Consider the following 21,498-nt stretch of genomic DNA (forward strand, 5'->3'; position numbering starts at 1 on the left):
CTTGCTGTATAACCCTCGGCAAATCACTTAACTTCTTTATGTGCCAGTTAAAACAGGGGCACTATTTATATTCTATTTGTTTCAAAAGCAGCACTAAATGAAAACGTAAAATACATTTTTAGTTGTCCAAAGAAAAATATTAAAACTACATTTCATCTGATAAACGTATTCTTGCAGACATCTGAATTTGGAATTGGTATTATTTCAAAATATCCCATAAAACTTATGAGTTAATGAGATCAATTTACCTCCATTTCCATGCGACCCATGCCCATGACATCATACTTGACAACAATTGGAATGGGATCTGTTCTCCCTGTAACAGGAACACATAATCAAGGTAAGGCGCAAAGCCAAGCCAACAGCTCATTTTACACATTGGGTTTTGGGTGGTTAGAGATCTTGCCTTGGAGTGCAGAGACCAGAAAGCTACAGTGAACCAAACACAAGCCATTCTCACAGCTTACACTCAAGACCTTCCTTTCCTAGTTTAAACCCAACTAACCACCTTGGCTGACCTTCCAGTTGGGATTAACTTCAAATTACTGTGGCAAAATTACATTAATAAGTAATGCAAAGCACTTTTAAGCAATGGCACCAGGAGGTTTAAATTTTAAAACTTTAAAAACTCCTTTTAAGATCCCCAAATAACTTCCCATCAAAAATCACTTCACTCTGTCACTGATATCCTCCTACACAACTTTTTAACCTAGTTAAAAAAAAAAAAAAAAAAAACTCAACTGGCATGGTTAAATAGAAAAAGTACATTTTCAAACATGATGCAGTAAAACTTTATAATTACAACTCAGTATGTTGAATTTGTTTTCAAAAGATGTTTTACAATTTTTTTTTGATGTTCCTCATAGACAAGGAGATGCTTTACAACTTAATGGGGCTGTGAAAAGTTTAAATAAAAAGAAACAATTAGTTGCCCTTAGAGACAAAGAATAGTTTTCCTTTTAATCTGGTGCTCTAAAGTCCCATTTCCTAGAGTGGATTTAACACTGGCTACGAGGGTAACTGGTAAGCTGTGAAAAGGACTGGTTGCGAAGAAAATTGACTTTAAACTAATTGATCTATGCTGGATAATTTTTTTTAATATATATATATTTAATCCACTCATAACCAGCCAAACAAAGCAAAATGGGGCAGACAAGCACTTTACTACCACAGCTGTTTTACATCACAACTTGCGCTTTTTATTGTGATGTAAGCCCACTGAAAAGAGGACTTACCTTATCCGTTGTACACCTTTAGTGAAAAAACACAATGTTTACTTCCCTCATCATTTCACTCAGGCTGGTGTAAACAATTGGTTTTTTTGGTTGTGTTGTTGTTGTTATACACACACATATATATATATATATATTATACCTTTGGGCTAAAAATGGAGTTTTCTTAGGCTAAATCTGAGGTATTACCCTCCCAACCCCCCAAAAAAACTTCTTAAAAAATAAATGCCATGATCATGACTGGTTTTGGTCCTGCAAAATAAAGAAGAAACCATGTTCAAAACGACCACAACCACTTGTATTCGGTGGCTCTATATTTGTGGAATTAATTTTTGCCTTTAAGATGGAATGAAAAACAAATTCATAAGTTTAACTACTTATGTATCCTATTATTGTTTTTAAACAATAAATAGGGAGAATTAGAATTATCACAGCAAAAACAAAAACAAAAAAACAAAAACAAAAACAAAAACCCAAACTGTTAAAGAACATCTCATGTCAGGAACAACAAAAAAAACTTCTAGAATACAGCCTTCTTTTAGATACAATTAAAAGACTGCCAGTAAAGCAAAATGAAAATGCATTACTACCTTATGCCCAATGGTATAATAAATAAGCAGTGACTGCAATCTTTAGCAAAAGGACCAAATTAAAGACAGGTTATAAAAATGACTTCCTAGGTGCAATATCACTTTCATAACGTCTCAATCAGGGATTTACTGGTAAAAATAAATGGTCCAATGAATGAATTAAAAAGAAATGTCAAAGCAATTTATTTTGGTATTTTTTTTGATCTGTCGGAATTTGTTTTGCAAGAATCAAGAAAGTTTTGGTACAAATTCATTACCTCTGTAAACCCCTGTTTATAAACTCTGCATTAGTACTTTTGCCTTCTAAGGCAGTCAAAGTTTGTTTTAATTTATTTATAAATTGCAGTAGCAAGTGCTAGTGCCCATTACATTGTGGGGAAATCAAGTTTTTGACAGTATTAGAATTTAATGTTTTAACTGATTTTATTGGCAGTTCTAACACAAACAGATACATCCCTTCTTAACATTACCCTTTAATGAACAGGGATCAGACAAGTTGCATAAGGAAAGGAAAGGAAAATGAAAAAGACCAAGCAGAAGGATGAAGGCTACAACAGAGAAAGTAAGCCTAACATATTGGTGCACTGATGACAAAAGGAGTAATTCAGTCTGAAAATAAAAAATTACCACTGCTAAGATTACCATCACCACAACAAGTCCAGGATCATAATGCTGTAAAAAAGAAACACCATTTGTTAGGCAGAAACCATTAGGGTAAGAAACAGGCCTTCTAGCAGGCAGACAGGATGGGGTAAAGTAACAGTTGGGCTTTGTCCCTCCCCCAATCTCAGCCAGGGACAGAGGAAGGACATTTTGTGCTACAGCAACTGTTTTCATACTGGTCAGACCAAGGTGTGAGATTTTTGTACTGCTACTTGAGAACATGAACAACACCCTCTTCAATAAGGCAGGAGGTAGGGTATCAGTTTCAAGTAAGAGAACTAGCTCTAGCTTCCAATCTTTCATTTAACTATTCTTTCTGGTAAATTAGTATTCAGGGCCCAAGGTAGGACTTTTAAAAGAAATTACATCTAAGACTCTATCAGATCAACTAACTGGACAGTAATCAAGTCATTTACTTCACCAAAAGAACTCTAGGAGGCTTAGAGTATGGATGAGATGTCCTCAAGACTTCTCTAGAAATATATACATAAAACAATTAAGAGGTCTAGAAAATAATCTTAGATCTTCAGTGCTTGGAGAACTTTGTACATTTGAATCCTGTTATGAATGAATACAACTCTTTAAGTGGCTCTCCTCAGAACTTTGCTTCCTGTTAACCAAGACCTCCCAGGCTGGCCAATATCTTTCTTTCAGCACACAACAAAACCAATCTTTGAAGGAGAGCTCTAGAGAAACTGACATCAAAAGAGCTATCACATTTAAAATTACTCCACTCAGAGTTAACTCACAGAAAATAAACAGTATGACTTTCAAAGCAATCTTGAAGGTGACATTATTGCCTGGGCCAAGTAGTAATTTCTTAACATTATTAAAGAGGCTACAGACCAAGGAAAAATCCCAGTGGGAAAAGACACCAAACACTACATACAGGAAGACGCTGCAGCATTAAAAAACAAAACAAAACACCCCCTCAGTTTATTCAGTTGCTATCAATGATAAATCCTAAAGAACATCACTAAGAATACCTAAATACCAATTTGTAGTGATGACCTCAAAAGGTAGGTAGCAACTGAGTGTCTGCTAATACGTATTCGCTAGAAAACTCAACCTATTTTTTTTTTTTTTTCTGAGATGGAGTTTCGCTCTTGTTGCCCAGGCTGGAGTGCGATGGTGTGATCTTGGCTCACCACAACCTCCACCTCCCCAGTTCAAGCGATTCTCCTGCCTCAGCCTCCCAAGTAGCTGGGACTACAGGCATGCACCACTATGCCTGGCTAATTTTGTATTTTTAGTAAAGACGGGGCTTCTCCATGTTGGTCAGGCTGGTCTCAAATTCCTGACCTCAGGTAATCCGCCCATCTCAGCCTCCCAAAGTGCTGGGATTACAGGCGTGAGCCACCTCGCCCGGCCTCAACTTGTTTTAAAAATAAAATTCAGGTTCCCTACTTCTTGGTTTCTTTTAAAATATGGCAAATATTATTTAAAATATATTAAATTAGTAAGAACATTTTTGTTGCTTGTTTCACTCTAAAGGAAGCAACTTCAACCAGAACACGAAATAATCTCCTTAAAAGAAACTGTCTTCCTCAGGAAGAGATCTATAGACACTTACTGTACTTTGGCCAACTGAGGAAGGGAAAGGAAACACATGCAAAATCAAGAATGTGCCAATATCAATGTATTAATCTGATGGAAAACAACTGATACTCATATTTTCTAAGTCAAAACCTTAAATAATGTTTCATAACCAGAATTACATATTTATTTTCTAGAGACACTGTCGCTCAGGCTGGAGTACAGCAGCACGATCAGCTCACTGCAATCTCCACCTTTCAGGCTCAAGTGATCCTCTTGCCTCAGCCTCCCAAAGCTCTGGGATTACAGGTGTGAGCTGCACATCAGCCTATTGTCTATTTTAAAATGTAGGTTGACTTATGCAATAATAGAAATTCCTAAATGCTCTCATATATATGCAGGTCTTGCTAAAATGTGAAGGCATGATGACACAACTAAAGAGGGAATACAAATACAAAAACCCACTGATTATCATAGTCACCCTGTTATTGAGAACAACCCCTCAGGAATCAGTTTTGATTTTAAAATGGTTAAGGCTACACCAATCTACAAAACTGTCCCAAAGACTTAAACTACAGAGAAATAACTCTTTTAAAAAAATTTTTAAATTTATATATATATATTTTTTAGAGGGAGTCTTGCTGTGTCGCCCAGGCTGGAGTGCAATGGCACCATCTCGGCTCACTGCAAGCTCCGCCTCCCGGGTTCACGCCATTCTCCTGCCTCAGCCTCCTGAGTAGCTAGGACTACAGGCACCTGCCACCACGCCCGGCTAATTTTTTGTATTTTTAGTAGAGACGGGGTTTCACCGTGTTAGCCAGGATGGTCTCGATCTCCTGACCTCGTGATCTGCCTGCCTCGGCCTCCCAAAGTGCTGGGATTACAGGTGTGAGCCACTGTGCCCGGCTGGTTCTTTTGTTGTTTTTTGGGAAACACTACCTTTTTTTTTTTTTTTTTTTGAGATGGAGTCTCGCTCTGTCACCAGGCTGGAGTGCAGTGGAGTAATCTTGGCTCACTGCAAGCTCTGCCTCCCAGGTTCACGCCATTCTCCTGCCTCAGCCTCAGTAGCTGGGACTACAGGCGCCCGCCACAACGCCTGGCTAATTTTTTATATTTTTAGTAGAGATGGGGTTTCACTGTGTTAGCCAAGATGGTCTGGATCTCCTGACCTCGTGATCCACCCGCCTCGGCCTCCCATAGTGCTGGGATTACAGGCATGAGCCACTGCGTCCGGACTGGAAACACTATTTTTTTTTTTTTTTGAGACGGAGTGTTGCTCTGTCACCCCGGCTGGAGTGCAGTGGTGCGATCTTGGCTCACTGCAACCTCCCCCTCCCGGGTTTAAGCAATTGTCCTGCCTCAGCCTCCTGAGTAGCTGGGACTACAGGTGCGCCATCAAGCCCAGCTAATTATTTTGTATTTTTAGTAGAGATGGGGTTTCACCATGTTGGCCAGGATGGTCTTGATCTCTTTACCTCATGATCTGCCCACCTCAGCCTCCCAAAGTGCTGGGATTACAGGCGTGAGCCACTGTGCCCGGCCCAGGGAAACACTATTTTTAAAGAGACAAACTCTAGGAATAGAACAACTGGGAAGAATATATTAAAGGACAACCATAATACAGTAATCAGCCATACTTTAGAAAACAGAAGACATATGATTTCCCTGCAGAAATAAATTAGAAAGGAAGAAGCTTCTACAGTGATTAAAACACTGGTTGAACTGTCAACAGATGTTAAGAATACCACAATGTAAGATGTAAGAACACAATGTATCTCTGCTGCTTTTCCCCTTACAGAGATTCAACACAAATATTTACAACAAATACTGCTTTTCCCCTTACAGAGATTCAACACAAATATTTACAACAAATACTGAGTTTTGGCCAGGCTCAGTGGCTCACGCCTGTAATCCCAGCACTGTGGGAGGCTGAGGCGGGCAGATCACTTGAGGTCAGGAGTTCGAGACGAGCCTGGCCAACATGGTGAAACCCCATCTCTACTAAAAACACAAAAATTAGCCAGGCGTGGTGATGGGCACCTGTAATCCTAGCTACTCAGGAGGCTGAGGCAGGAAAATCACTTGAACCCAGGAGGCAGAGGTTGCAGTTAGCCGAGACTGCACCACTGCGCTCCAGCCTGGGCAACACAATGACACTCCGTCCCCCCAAAAAACAAAACAAAAGCCCAGGCATGGTGGCTCACGCCTGTAATTCCAGCACTTTGGGAGGCCGAGGCAGGTGGATCACCTGAGGTCAGGAGTTCGAGACCAGCCTGACCAACGTGGTGAAACACCGTCTCTACTAAAAATACAAAATTAGCTGAGCGTGGTGGTGCATGCCTATAATCCCAGCTACTCGGGAGGCTGAAGCAGGAGAATCGCTTGAACTGGGAGGCGGAGGTTGCAGTGGGCTGAGATCGCACCATTGCACTCCAGTCTGGGCAACGAGAGTGAAACTCTGTTTAAAAAAAAAAAAAAAAAAAAAAAAAAAAGAGAGAGAGAGAGAGCGAGTGAGAGAGCGAGAGAGAGAGAGGAGTTTCTACTATATTCAAGGCACTGTTCTGGGCACTGCATATAGTGATGATGAAAAAAAAAAAAAAAAAAAAAAGCAACACCACCACCGCAGCACCACGTTCCATGAATTACCAATAAATAGGCAAAACAGAGTAATCTGAGCAGTTGGAACTTCAGCTGAGTTCAGCAAGAGACTGAGAGAAAACAGAACATTAGTGAAGCTAATGCATAAGCAGTTAAAAAAGCTTAAAAAAATGTCTGAAGTTGTCTTTTAAAGATATCTAAAGTTGTCTTTAAATACTTGACCTTAACGAAGTACAAGTAAATATAAAAGCCATCAAAAAGTCACAAAATCCACTCTTTTTTGTTGTTTATGGAGACAGGATCTTGCTAAGTCACCCAGGCTGGAGTGCTGTGGTGCCATCTCCACTCACTGCAAACTCCAGCGTCCAGACTCAAGCCATTCTCGAGCCTAAGCCTCCTGAGCAGCTGTGCCCGCCACTACATCTGGCTAATTTTTGTATTCTTAGTAGAGATGGGGTTTCACCATATTGCTCAGACTGGTCTTGAACTCCTGGGCTTGAGCGATCTGTTCACCTTGGCCTCCAAAGTGCTGGGATTACAGGTGTGAGCCAATGTGCCCGGCCTAAAATCCACTTTCAAAAGACAATTAAAACTGGGCTGGGCTTGGTGGCTCATGTCTGTAATCCCAGCACTTGGGGAGGTCAAGGCAGGAAGATGGCTTGAGGACAGGAGTTTGAGACCAGACTGGGCAATACAGCAAGACTCCATCTCTCCAAAAAATCTTTCTTAAAAAAATTAGGCGGGCATTATGGCATGCACCTGCAGATCTAGCCACTGAGGAGACTGAGGCAGGAGGACCACTTGAGCCCAGGAGCTAAAGTGAGCTATGATTGCGCCACTACGCTCCAGCCTGGGTGACAGAGAAAAACCTTGTCGAAAGAAAAGAGAAAAGTGGGGAAAAAAAGACCATTAAGCTGATAAAGGCCAAGACCCAACACTGACATATTTAAAGTACTTATTTTTTTATTTTTTTTTATTTTTGGGACGGAGTCTTGCTCTGTCGCCCCGGCTGGAGTGCAGTGGCCGGATCTCAGCTCACTGCAAGCTCCGCCTCCCGGGTTTAGCCATTCTCCTGCCTCAGCCTCCCGAGTAGCTGGGACTACAGGCGCCCGCCACCTCGCCCGGCTAGTTTTTTGTATTTTTTAGTAGAGACGGGGTTTCACCGTGTTAGCCAGGATGGTCTCAATCTCCTGACTTCTCGATCCGCCCATCTCAGCCTCCCAAAGTGCTGGGATTACAGACTTGAGCCACCGCGCCCAGCCTATTTCTTATTTTTAAGTAATTCAAATACATATGTGAAAATCAAGAATAAAAAACTACGCAGGTGATTCTTTGATTTGCAAAAGTATTCAAAATAAGATTCAAGTCATGCTAATGGACTTAAATATCATTCCATTTATTGAAACAGTGATCACATGAAACTTTCAGAAACACTGAATAAAACATGGTACATTTATTTCCAAACCAAAGCTTAATTTTTGCAAATTTCTCCTGAAAATGACAGTCTTTAAGTGGCATAGAAACACTTACTTTCAGCATCATTCAGATATTTTTCTAAGCAACTCTAACATATGATAGATGCTAACTCTCAGAAAACATTAACTGAAAACACTGAGCACAATACTTATTTCCTAGAGTGTTTTTAAGGTTTAAAAAAAGAGAAAAACTTTCTACCCAAAATAGAGTTCAAATTACCCAGTTCTACAAAAACCAACTATATTCTTGCCATGGCCTTTTTAATGACCTATACAACAACCACATTAATTTGATTTTCTGTCTTCCTTTTTTTTTTTTTGAAACAGGGTCTCGCCGTCGCCCAGGCTGGAGTGCAGTGGCATAATCACGGCTCACTGCAGCCTCAACCTCCTGGGCTCAAGTGATCCTCCCATCTCAGCTTCCTAAGAAGCTGGGACTACAGGTGCATACATGTGGTGACATGTGGCTAATTTTTGTTATTTTTTGTAGAGACGGGATTTCGCCATGTTGCCTGCACAGCTTGTTCTGAGCTCAAGCAATTTGCCCACTTTGGTGGGATTACAGACGTGAGCCACAGTGCCTGGCCAATTTGATTTTCAAATACAGATGTTTTGTTTTTTTTTTTGAGACAGAGTCTCGCTCTGTCGCCCAGGCTGGAGTACAGAGGCGCGATCTCGGCTCACTGAAAGCTCTGCCTCCCGGGTTCGTGCCATTCTCCTGCCTCAGCCTCCCGAGTAGCTGGGACTACAGGCGCCCGCCACCACGCCCAGCTAATTTTTTGCATTTTTAGTAGAGATGGTGTTTCACTGTGGTCTTGATCTCCTGACCTCGTGATCCGCCCACCTCGTCCTCCCAAAGTGCTGGGATTACAGGCGTGAGCCACCGTGCCCGGCCCAAATACAGATGTTTTCTAAGGCACAAAAGTTTAATTATGACCTAAACGAATTTCCATCTGATACTGTCCATCTAGGATAAGATAGTTCAATTTTAATCATATAACTAAATATAGTAATAAACAGGAACAAAGGTGGGGCAAAAGGCTTTAGTGAAAGTGTTGTTAAATCAGAATGTTAGGCCTGGAAAGGATATCTCATCCAGGGACAACGGTATCCTCAAGCCCTTAGAAGAGATAATAAAGAGAATTCATGAGTTACTTTCAATGAAAAAAAAAAACAAACCTAAAGAAAATCATACTTTTACCTGAGATACAACTGTTTTAGCTAAAATTATATTGACTTACTGAAGGTTGTCTCAAGCTCACCACCATGCTAAGATCAATTTTTTTTTTTAATAGGAAAGCCAATTTAATAAATACAATTTTGGGGTAAAATAGACTAAAACATGGGGCTTAGGAGATATGGGGAAAAAACGTAAGTCTTTAGTTTAAAAAAAAAAAAAAAAAAAAACAGGCCAGGCACGTGGCTCACGGCTGTAATCCCAGCATTTTGGGAGGCCAAGGCAGCAGATTACCTGCGGTCAGGAGTTCGAGATCAGCCTGGCCAACATGGCGAAACCTCGTCTGCATTTAAAATACAAAAATTAGCTGGGCGTGATGGCACGCTCCTGTAATCCCAGCTACTTGGGAGGCTGAGGCAGGAGAACCACTTGAACCCGGGAGGTGGAAGTTGCACTGAGCCAAGATAGTACCATTGCACTCCAGCCTGGGCAACAAGAGTGAAACTCCATCTCAGGGGGAAAAAAACCAAAAAAACAAAAATAACGTGGTAGCACTTTTGTGCTCTGAGTTTTACTTATGTTTGTATCCATATCTGACACAGTATATAGGCCAGAATAGCATTTAGTTAAAAAGCATTTGTTGACTCAGAGAACGAACATGTTCGTAATGGATGTGAAATTGGTTCAACTGTAAGTACTTAGTCATGATGATGCACGCCGCTTAACATCACAAGATACTAATGATTTAACTCTCATAATCAAGGAATTATTTTATCAAGTAGAACATATCACTATATTAGAAAGGTCTCCATGTATCAAAAAAATACAAACTTTTATAATGAAATATTTGAGTTTTACATTACTGGTCATTAGAGGCTTAAGGTTTGTTCAATTTCGTTTTTTGTTATCACTCAGGAATCAAGGAGAAGGAGGCATCAAATGTTTAAGAAAAAAATTCTAAAGAACTTACATTCATATATCGACAAACTTTTAAAAAACTGAATTGAAAAGTTGCCATAACCAGTTTCAGTGAAGGAAAATCTCAAGTCAGCCCTCATAACAATGGTGTTTTCCAGGAAATTAGGTTTAGGATAAGTGGCCTATTAGAAATTCTGAAAACGTTTTTCCTCTTTTTAAAAAACAGGTCAAAGTAAAAAGTAATTGCTTTTTTGAAGTACCCAATACACTCCTATATACATGTAGGTAGACCAAAAATTACCAGTGGGCTCCAATCTATGTATTTCTTTTTCTTTTCCTTTTTTTTTCCTAAGATGGAGTTTCACTCTTGTTGCCTAGGCTGGAGTGCAATGGCGTGATCTCGGTTCACTGCAATGTTTGCTTCCTAGGTTCAAGCGATTCTCCTGCCTCAAGCCTCCTGAGTAGCTGGGATTACAGCTGCCTGCCACCATGCCTGGCTAATTTTTTGTATTTTTAGTAGAGACAGGGTTTCACCATTTTGGCCAGGCTGGTCTCGAACTCCTGACTTCAGGTGATCCACCCACCTCATACTCCCAAAGTGCTGGGATTACAGGCTTGAGCCACTGTGCCCAGCCTAGAATTCCAAAAGAAAAAATATACTTGTAAAGAGTGGCAACGTGAAACTCAGGGGATCTGAATTACAGTTCTGTTGTTAATTGGGCATGTAACCCATTATTAGCTGTTAATTTCTTTTTATTTTTAGAGACAGAATCTCATCCTGTTGCCAAGGCAGGATGGAGTACAGTGAAGTCATCATAGCTTACTGTTTAACACTGAACTCCTGGGCTCAAGTGATCCTCCCACCTCAGCCTCCTAAGTAGCTAGGACTACAGGCACTCACCACCACATGTGGCTAATTTAAAAAAAAAAAAAATGTAGAGACAGTGTCTCACAATGCTGCCCAGGCTGGTTTCAAACTCCTAACCTCGAGTTATCCTTCTGCCTCAACCTCACAAAGTGCTGGGAAATAGGTGTGAGTCACCATGCCACCTACATTAGTTTTGTGATCTAAAAATAAAGGAGTTAGACAAGTCTGTAAGGTTCACTTCACAATTCTAAAGTTTGAAGAGTGGAACATATTTCAGTAGAAAATATCTGGGGGAATTATGCAGATAGTGGCCAGTCTTGTGATATTATAATAAGCCAACAATCAAATGCCTTCTTAAACTTACTTTTGTTTTTCCATAGCTACACTGAACATTTTACTATTCCAGGACCACTCTATTACCCCAAAAAACTTTCCAGTCTTTTAAACTTTCCACTGTAACTCCTCCATTTCATCTTTTTTTTTTTTTTCTTAAAGACTGAGTCTCACTCTGTCACCCAGGCTGAAGCACAGTGTCACAATCTCAGCTCACTGCAACCTCCGCCTCCCAGGTTTAAGTGACTCTCCTGCCTCAGTCTCCTGAGTAGCTGGGATTACAGGCATGCATCACCATGTCCAGCTAATTTTGTGTTTTAGTAGAGACAAGGTTTCACCATGTTGGCCAAGCTGGTCTCGAACTCCTGACCTCAACTGATCTGCCCATCTTGGCCTCCCAAAGTGTTGGGATTACAGGTGTGATCCACCGCGCCTGGCCTCCATTTCATGTTTAATAATTTTTTTTTTTTTTTTGAGACAAAGTCTCACTCTGTTGCCCAAGCTGGAGTACAGTGGCACACTCTCGGCTCACTGCAAACTCTGCCTCCCGGGTTTAAGCAATTCTCCTGCCTCAGCCTCCTGAATAGCTGGGACTACAGGCAATTGCCACCATGCCTGGCTAATTTTTGTATTTTTAGTAGAGACGGGGTTTCACTATATTGGCCAGGCTGGTCTTGAATTTCTGACTTCGTGATCTGCCCGCCTCAGCCTCCCAAAGTGCTGGGATTACAGGTGTGAGCCACCGCGCCTAGCCAATAAACTTCTTTCTATATTTTTCTAGGCAATCCCTAAAAAAAGACTGGGCTGCAAATCTTAGCTCTCTAATGAGAGATAATATCTAAACACTTGTGTGACTTTTGGCAACCAGAGCCTGAGCCTCCACACCCTCCCCTGCAAAATGAAAATATTATCACCACCATTTTTTTTTTTTTCCCCCCAAACAGGTTCTAGCTCTATGGCTCCGGCTGGAGGTTAGAGTTCAGTCACACAATCATAGCTCACTTGCAGCCTCAAACTCCTGGGCTCAAGCAATCCTCCTGCCTTAACCCCCCAAGTAGCTAGGACTACAGGCATAAGCCATCACACCACATCCAACCCTATTGCCCTTTTTAGGACTGGCATACAGACCAAAAGAGACAACATATGGAAGATATTTTGTAAACTTTAAATCACTACACAAAATGCTCAAGGATTCAGAAAATAGAGAAATTAGTGTTCCTTTTATTTCCAAATTTGACATTTTGGGAGTGTTTGTGAGACAGGGTCTCACTCACTCTGTTGCCCCGGTTGGAGTACAGTGGCGTGATCGCAGCTCACTGCAACTTCAGTCTCCAGAGTTCAAGCGATTCTCCTGTCTCAGCCTCCTGAGTAGCTGGGATTACAGGTGCCCACCACCACGCCCGGCTAATTTAAATTTGGCATTTTTGAAAGTAAATACCTTAAAATGAAAGATACTCTAAAACAGAATCTGTGATAATTTCCAAATGTTTTACATACAATTTGATGAAAATGAAACAACCCCATTTACAGATGGAGAAAATTATTATCTATGATCAATAATCAAATCAGGCTGGGTATGGTGGCTCACGCCTATAATCCCAGCACTTTGGGAGGCTGAGGCAGGATGATAGCTTGAGCCCTGGAGTTCCAGACCAATCTAGGCAACTTAGGGAGACCCTTGTCTCTACAAAGAAAAATTTTTTAATTGGCCAGGCATGGTGGCAAATGCCTATATTCCCAGCTACACAGGATGCTGAGGTGGGAGGATCACGTGAGCCAAAAAAAAAAAAGAAGAAAAAGAAAGAAACCACTATCACTATATACCCTTTTGCCCACTTAAGAAGCTTCCTGGACACTCCATTCTCTTGCCTAAGTATCCTACTAACCCAATGTCATTTTAATAAGGCAAACTAACCTAGGTCCAAAAGTCTATAAATAATAAGGTGGGAAACAATGTAAATCAGGTTAAGGCTAAGACTGTTTTAAAAAAACAACAACAACAACAACAAAAAAAAAACCAAGCACTATACTACTTCAGTATAACCAATACATTTTGGATAAATTAAAAAAAAAAAAAAAGAAAACTGTCCACCCTACTTACTATAATGAAGGTAATTTTCTTAGAAGTCTCTTATTCATATGGTCCAAAAGAACGTTTTTCTAGCCCTGGTCCATTCTATTTGCATTAAAAAAACGAGGCAAGGGGATATTTAAAATACCATTTCCTGGGCCAGGCATGGTGGCTCACGCCTGTAATCCCAGCACTTTGGGAGGCTGAGGCGGATGGATGACCTGAGGTCAGGAGTTTGAGACCAGCCTGGCCAACATGTCTCTACCAAAAAACACAAAAATTAGCCAGGCGTGGTGGCACATGCTTGTAATCCCAGCTACTCGGAAGGCTGAGGCAGGAGAATCGCTTGAACCCGGGAGGTGGAGGTTGCAGTGAGCCGAGATCGCACCATTGCACTCCAGCCTGGGCAACAAGAGCGAAACTCTGTCTCCAAAAAATAAATAAATAAAATATCATTTCCTGAACCCTACCTCAGACCTGCTGATATATGCTGGTCAGAATCGACATTAAATTTTTTGTTTGTTTTCTTTTTCAGTAGAGACAAACTCTTGCTATGTGGCCCAGGCTGGTCTTAACTCTGAATTCAAGCGATCCTCCCACCTCAGTCTCCCAAAGTGCTGGGGTTACAGGCATAAGCCCCTGCACCCAGCCTCAGAATCTACTTTTCTTTCTTTTTTTTTTTTTTTTTTTCCTGAGACGGAGTTTTGCTCTTGTTGCCCAGGCTAGACTGCAATGGCACGATCTTGGCTCACTGCAACCTCCGCCTCCCAGGTTCAAGCAATTCTCCTGCCTCAGCCTCCCAAGTAGCTGGGATTACAGGCATGCACCACCACGCCCGGCTAATTTTGTATTTTTAGTAGAGACGAGGTTTCTCCATGTTGAGGCTGGTCTGGAACTCCTGACCTCAGGTGATCTGCCCGCCTCGGCCTCCCAAAGTGCTGGGATTACAGGTGTGAGCCACCGTGCCCGGCCTGAATCTACATTTTTAACAAGAACCCAAGGTGATTCTGCTGAAAGCCATAAGACTAATAATGGAAAAAGCACTGGGGTAGAAGTCAGAAGACTTGTGCCGTAAAGGTAGCTCCTATCCTTAGCAGTTTCACCTCAGATAAACATTTAAGTTTCTCAATCTTTTAAGTGGCATTATGTCTCATTTTATACACTGGAAAGAAAAATGAGAAATATATAGGTATATAAAACATATGCCATATTTAATTCCTGACACCCCCAAATCTTGTAAAAATATGGCTATGTGGAGGGTATAGCAAGGTCACAGTGATTACTAGTTGCAGAGCTAGAATTGAACCCAGGTGAAATTTCAGATGAGCTCACAAAGTAGTAACCTGCGGTTCAAATACAGCCTGGTATATGTTTTAATTTCATTATTTTAAACTTCAAGCCAACATTTATCAATTAGAACATTTCACAGAAAAGAAATCTGAATTTCTGGCTTCTTTTAACAATTTCAGAAGATCCAGCAACACTGAGATTATAATCTTAGGTGGCAACAATCAGCTTCTCTGAACACAGTAAAACTCAAACCACTTGCTATTGTCTCACACTCAATTTCAACTACGTATGCTATCATCAGGCCCCAACTCCTACTTCAGGTTTACATTCTTTGCTCCCTCCTTTTGAACCAAATGGGAATTACAAGAAAACCAAGTGGGAGTTCTAGCTACTGGTTTGGGAAGATTTAGTGAGAAAGGAAAAACTGGATTTAAAACTAATAAACTATATTTGAAAAGATACTATACTACATGAAAAGATATTACACTTTGTTTTCTTTTCCAAGTGTTTAAGTGCCATTGCTTTAAATTTTGGCGGTAAATTTTAAATGAACTTTTGAAATATTTTAATAAAATGTTTATTATAAAACACTTTTTACTTTATGTTCTTATCATTTTCAGATTTCATTCCACTTTAAAACACCAATGCTTCCCGTGGAAGAATAAAGAGATTCCACTAACTCACAGACACCTGTACTCCATGTATCCATCAGATGCACAGACAGAAAATAGTTGCTTGCTTTATTCTCACAATCTGAGACTTTTCACATTATTTTTAAAATTTTGAAATTATAAGTTAAATTGCTCAATTCCCTATTAAGTCTCCACTGTACCTTTAACTTCACAATTACAACAGTCATTATACTGTATTAAATTTGTTACATTATTTGTTTCCCTATTAGAAATAAAGCTCTGGAGGGCATTCCAGAGAGGTATTCACTCTTACTTAGTACAGATCTGGCACATTCTTTTTCTTTCTTTTTCTTTCTTTTCTGGAGACAGTGTCTCGCTCTGTCGCCCAGGCAGCTCACTGTAACCTCCGCCTCCTGAGTTCAAGCTATTCTCATGCCTCAGTCTTCCAAGTAGCTGGGATTACAGGTGTGCGCCAACATGCCTGGCTAATTTTGATATATTTTGGTAGAGAGGGTTTCGCCTTGTTGGCCAGGCAGGTCTTGAACTGGCCTCAAGTGATCCACCTGCCTTGGCCTCCCAAAGAGCTGGGATTACAGTTGTGAGCCACCACACCCAACCCGGATCTGGCACATTTTAAGCATTCAATAAACATATGCAGAATATAAAACAAGAAAAGCAACAATAGAGAATACATAAATGCACAGTAATTACTATCCTTTAGGAATTTACAGTCTACTGAATTAGGTAAGAGACACATCAATAAAAATTATACAAGATTGAATATTTAAAATGCCACAAGAGAGAAACAGAAAGTACAAGAAATCAGGGAGGAAATTATAGTATGAGACATAAGTTAGAGTATTTTCTTTTTCCCTGGACACCAATTTCCATTCCTAAATATCTGGCAAAAGTTCTTACCACTCAACTTTAGCCTTAAGTTTCTAGTGAATTTATACTCATCATGAAGAATATATATGACCACTTCAAGTGCCCTATGAGAATATATCACATTCAGAATTATCTCTACTTTTTCTGGCCTGAATAACTACTGTATATTTCAATTCAGTGGCACTGGTATTTCTCACCACCATCATATCTCTCCAGGACAGACAAATAAGCTAGCACCTACAGTTTAGGTACATTACAGCATATTGGTTAAAAGCATAGGTTTTGGCACCATGATTCTACCACTTATTTGCTAGAAGATCTTGGGCGCGGTAGCTCACGCCTGTAATCCCAGCACTTTGGGAGGCCAAGGTGGGCAGATTGCCCAAGGTCAGGAGTTCGAGACCAGTTTGGCCAACACAGTGAAACCCCGTCTCTAATACAAATACAGAAAAATTAGCTGGGTATGGTGGTGTGCACCTATAATCTCAGCTATTTGGGAGGCTGAGGCAGGGGAATTGCTTGAACCAGTGAGGTAGAGGTTCCAGTGAGCCAAGATTGCACCACTGCACTCCAGCCTGGGTGACAGAGCAACACTGCATCTCAAAAAAAAAAAAAAAAAAAAAAAAAGACCTTGGGCAAAGTATTGCTCAGAATGTCAATTTTCTCACCTGTAAAACGGGAATATCCACCTCGAAGAGGACTGAAGTTAGAAAATCCATACCTAAGCACTCAGTAAACAATAAATGATGGCTATTATAAAGGATTAACACTAAATCTAGTGAACTGGGGCTTGTTAGTCAAACATATGCATAAACTGACTATATATTGTCTTCATAGTTGACTTGTTTTATCAGCCTTCATAGTTATACCTTCCTTTCAATTTCCACTGCTATTACTCTTTCAAGTCCTTACCTATACTCATACCCAGACAACTTTCTAAATGGTTTTCCATCTCCATCCTCAGACATACTTTGACCAGACTATTATTTCATTTCCACCACCAATGCCTGGCTGGGGTAATGAAAAGAGATTTAGCTGGCAAATCAAAGAATTTGGGTTTGGGTTTCAGCCCTATCACTAAAACATTTTGGAATCCTAAAAATAAATTTCTCAACTGTATAGTGCGTTTTAACTTATCTTTGTTGTTTGTTTTTTTTTTTTTTGAGATAGGGTTTCACTTTGTCACTCAGGCTGGAGTGCAGTGGCATGATCTCAGCTCACTGCAGCCTCGACCTTCTGGGCTCAAGTGATCCTCCCACCTCAGTCCTCCAGGTAGCTGGGACTACAGGCGCACGCCATCACATCCAGCTAATTTGTTTTTTGTATTTTAAGTAAAGATGGGGTTTTGCCATGTTGCCCAGGCTAGTCCTGAACTCCTGAGCTCAAGCATCCACCCACATTGGCCTCCCAAAGTGCAAGGATTACAGGCGTGAGCCAACACACCCGGCCTTCAGTATCTCTTCTTGCTATAAGTCTATACCTCTGTTCTGATCAAAGTGCCTTTGGCTTACAAAATACAATTCCAGATTGGAGGAGCACTAAAGCCTTCCACATTCAGTGTGGCATGACCTTTGGAGGCAGAAGAACTGAGATCTGAATCCTGATTGTATAGTTTACTGATTGCTCATCCTTGGGCAACATATTAGACTTCTCTAAGACTCAGTTTCTTCCACAAAATGGGAACAACAGTAATTCTCTCAGGGGCTTATTGTAAGATTTAAATGAGATATTATTAAGTGCTTAGCATATATGATGAGATTTATATGCTAAGCATATGAGATTTGTGCCTATACTAATATTTCCTATTTCTCCCTTCCAGTTATAGGGGTGTGTGTGTGTGTGTGTGTGTGTGTTTTGAGACATGCTCTCACTCTGTCATCCAGGCTGGAGTACACTGGCAATGACATGGCTCCCTGCAGCCTCAACTTCATGGCCTCAAGTGTTTCCCCCACCTAAACTGTCAAGTAGCTGGGACTAAGGGTGCACATCACCATGCCACGTTAGTTTTTTTTTTCTTGGTAGAGACGGGGTCTCACTATGTTGCCCAGGCTGGTCTCAAACTTCTGAGTTCAAGAGATGTTTCCACTTCGGCCTCCCAAAGTGTTGGGGATTACAGGCCATCGTGCCCAGCCTAGTTACAGTTTTTAAACTGTTCTTGGAGACCTAGAACTCTGCTTCAATCAAAACAACTGGTGGGTTCCCCCACTTTCATATACTGAAGTTTAACATTAAAAAAAAGATTGAGGTGGTTTCTTCTGTTAAAAAATGCATAAAATCCACTACACCATGGACACAATCTGCTCCACTAGCCATGCCTACTCTTTGTCAACTGCAATTACTTTGTATACATCAGTATCTCCTGTCTTTGGTAATATCTATTCCTCCCTCCTCAGGACTTCTTAGTGAAGTCACCCCTAGTTATTATTCTTTTGAACCCTTATAGTATTTTATTATTATTTAGAGAAAAGGTCTTGCTCTGTTGCCCAGGTTGGAGTCTGGATGTTTTGCGCTGTCTCATTTAATGAAATAGATATCAGTATGCTCATTTTATTTATTTATTTATTTATTTGAGATGGAGTTTCATTCTTGTTGCCCTGGCTGTAGTATAATTGTGCGATCTTGGCTCACCGCAACCTCTGCCTATGTTCCCCAGGCTAGTCTTGAACTCCTGGCCTCAAGCAATCCTCCTGCTTTGGTCTCCCACAGTGCTGGGGCTGCAGGGGTGAGCCACCACGTCCGGTCCTTTCCTTTTCTGTTTTATCCCTAAAACCTAACCTCTTACTGTAGACTGCCAATTCTGACGAATCTTGTTTATTATCTGGGCCTCTTCTCTATGTTTATTCCATTAAAAAGGTCAAAGGCTTGGCCGGGCGCAGTGGCTCAAGCCTGTAATCCCAGCACTTTGGGAGGCCGAGACGGGTGGATCACGAGGTCAGGAGATCGAGACCATCGTGGCTAACATGGTGAAACCCCATCTCTACTAAAAAATACAAAAAACTAGCCGGGCGAGGTGGCGGGCGCCTGTAGTCCCAGCTACTCGGGAGACTGAGGCAGGAGAATGGCGTAAACCCGGGAGGCGGAGCTTCCAGTGAGCCGAGATCCGGCCACTGCACTCCAGCCTGGGCGACAGAGCGAGACTCTGTCTCAAAAAAAAAAAAAAAAGGTCAAAGGCTCTACTGAAGGGGTGGCCTGTCCCTCCACACCTGTGGGCGTTTCTCGTTAGGTGGAACGAGAGACTTGAGAAAAGAAATGAGACACAGAGACAAAGTATAGAGAAAGAAAACGTGGGCCCAGGGGACCGGCGCTCAGCATACAGAGGACCCACGCCAACACCGGTCTCTGAGTTCCCTTAGTATTTATTGATAATTATCTTTACCATCTTAGAAAAAGGGAAGTGACAGGATAATAGGATCATCGTAGGGAGAAGGTCAGCACTAAGACATATGAATAAAGATTTCTGTGACATGAGTAAGTTTAAGGAAAAGTGCTATGCCTTGATATGCATATGCAAACATCTTCATAAACCTTTTTAGTGCATAAAGAGCAGCATTGCTAGCAAGTCCCACCTTTCGCCCTAAGGCGGTTTTTCTCCTTTCTCAGTAAACAGAACATACAATCAGGTTTTACACCGAGATGTTCCATTGCCCAGGGACTGGCAGGAGACAGATAAGATTTTCTCTATCTCAACCGCCAACAACCACCAAGAGGCCTTCTTTCCTCTTGTACTAGTCCTCCCCAGCACAGACCCTTCACGGGTGTCAGGCTGGGGGACGATGAGGTCTTCCCAACCCACGAGGCCATATGCCATATTTCAGACTATCACATGGGGAGAAACCTTGGACAATACCTAGCTTTCCTAGGCAGAGGTCCCTGCAACCTTTGGCAGTGCACGTGTCCCTGGGTACTTGAGATTAAGAGAATAGTGATGACTTTTAACCAGCAAGCTGCCTTCAGGCACTTGTTTAACAAAGCACACCCTGCACAGCCCAAAATCCTTTAAACCTTGAGTCACCACAGCACATGTCTCTTGCAAGGACAAGGTTGGGGGTAGGGTCACAAATTAACAGCATCTCAAATACAGAACAAAATGGAGTCTCTTATGTCTACTTCTTTCTATATAGACACAGTAACAGTCTGATCTTTCTTTTCCCCACATCTAGAGGCTCTATATTTTATTTTATTAAATGTGGATCGTGAATAACTAAAATTATGGTTGCCTTTGGCAACTGTATAAAGACTCCAGGACCCATTTAATGATCAGGAAACAGAGATTATAGCTACATGCTTCTTCAAATACACCAGCTCTGTTTATAACTAAGCCTTTCTGACAATCCATACCTTGATTTGTGATTTGGGGGAGCTACATGTTTGCTATCCCCCCACCAACCTATTCCTATTTTCAGTATCAGCTTTTCCTAAGAAGGGAAAAGGTATAAATATTGATTTCAAAGTCAGGCTTATAGTTGAATGGCAGACACTTAGTAGCTGTATCATCTTTCCAAAACTTTCAATTTACAAAATGAGTGGCTGGGTGTGGTGGCTCACGCCTGTAATCCCAGCACTGCAGGAGGCCGTGGCGGGCAGATCACCTGAGTTCGGGAGTTCGAGACCAGCCTGACCAACAAGGAGAAACCCCGTCTTTACTAAAAATACAAAATTAGCTAGGCGTGGTGGCTCATGCCTGTAATCCCAGCTACTTGGGAGGCTGACGCAGGAGAATTGCTTGAACTAGGAGGCAGAGGTTGCAGTGAGCTGAGATCGCGCCATTGCACTACAGCTTAGGCAACAAGAGTGAAACTCCATCTCAAAAAAATAAAAAATAAAAATAATAAAATAAAATAAAATGAGCATACTAGTATCTATTTCATTAAATGAGATGGTGCAAAACATCCGGACTCTAGATCAATATTTGGCACATAATAAATATTAAGCATTATTACCTTTTTATAAAGGAAAACACGAATTGAAAAGGGAAAGATAGAAAGACAACTTAGCTTCTGTAAAGACTATTCAGAAAAATGTGTCTATGTCACTATAATATTAATGAAAATATTTTCTCAAAAAATGATTTTTCTTGACGGAGTTTCGCTCTTGTCACCCAGGCTGGAGTGCAATGGCATGAACTCAGCTCACTGCAACCTCCGCCTCCCGGGTTCAAGCAATCCTCCTGTCTCAGCCTCCCGAGTAGCTGGGATTACAGGTACCCACCACCACGCCCCGCTAATTT

General features: G+C 41.2%; 1 protein-coding gene across 11 annotated transcripts in view; it reads right to left on the reverse strand.

The window, feature by feature from the left end:
* Window positions 1–21,498, reverse strand: part of GPATCH8 (G-patch domain containing 8) — a 106,085-nt gene that overhangs the window by 38,739 nt on the left and 45,848 nt on the right. For 7 of the 11 annotated variants that reach the window (XM_003913169.4, XM_009190801.3, XM_021929282.2 and 4 more), the window contains one exon: window positions 249–316. In XM_003913169.4, coding sequence (XP_003913218.2) covers window positions 249–316 — 68 coding nt within the window. Of the gene's footprint in view, window positions 1–248; window positions 2,495–21,498 lie in introns of those variants that run through there. The other 4 variants (XM_021929281.2, XM_009190803.4, XM_009190808.4 and 1 more) reach the window with 2 other exon arrangements.

This window comes from Papio anubis, chromosome 17 (assembly GCF_008728515.1).
Source record: "Papio anubis isolate 15944 chromosome 17, Panubis1.0, whole genome shotgun sequence".
NCBI classification, from domain to species: domain Eukaryota; kingdom Metazoa; phylum Chordata; class Mammalia; order Primates; family Cercopithecidae; genus Papio; species Papio anubis.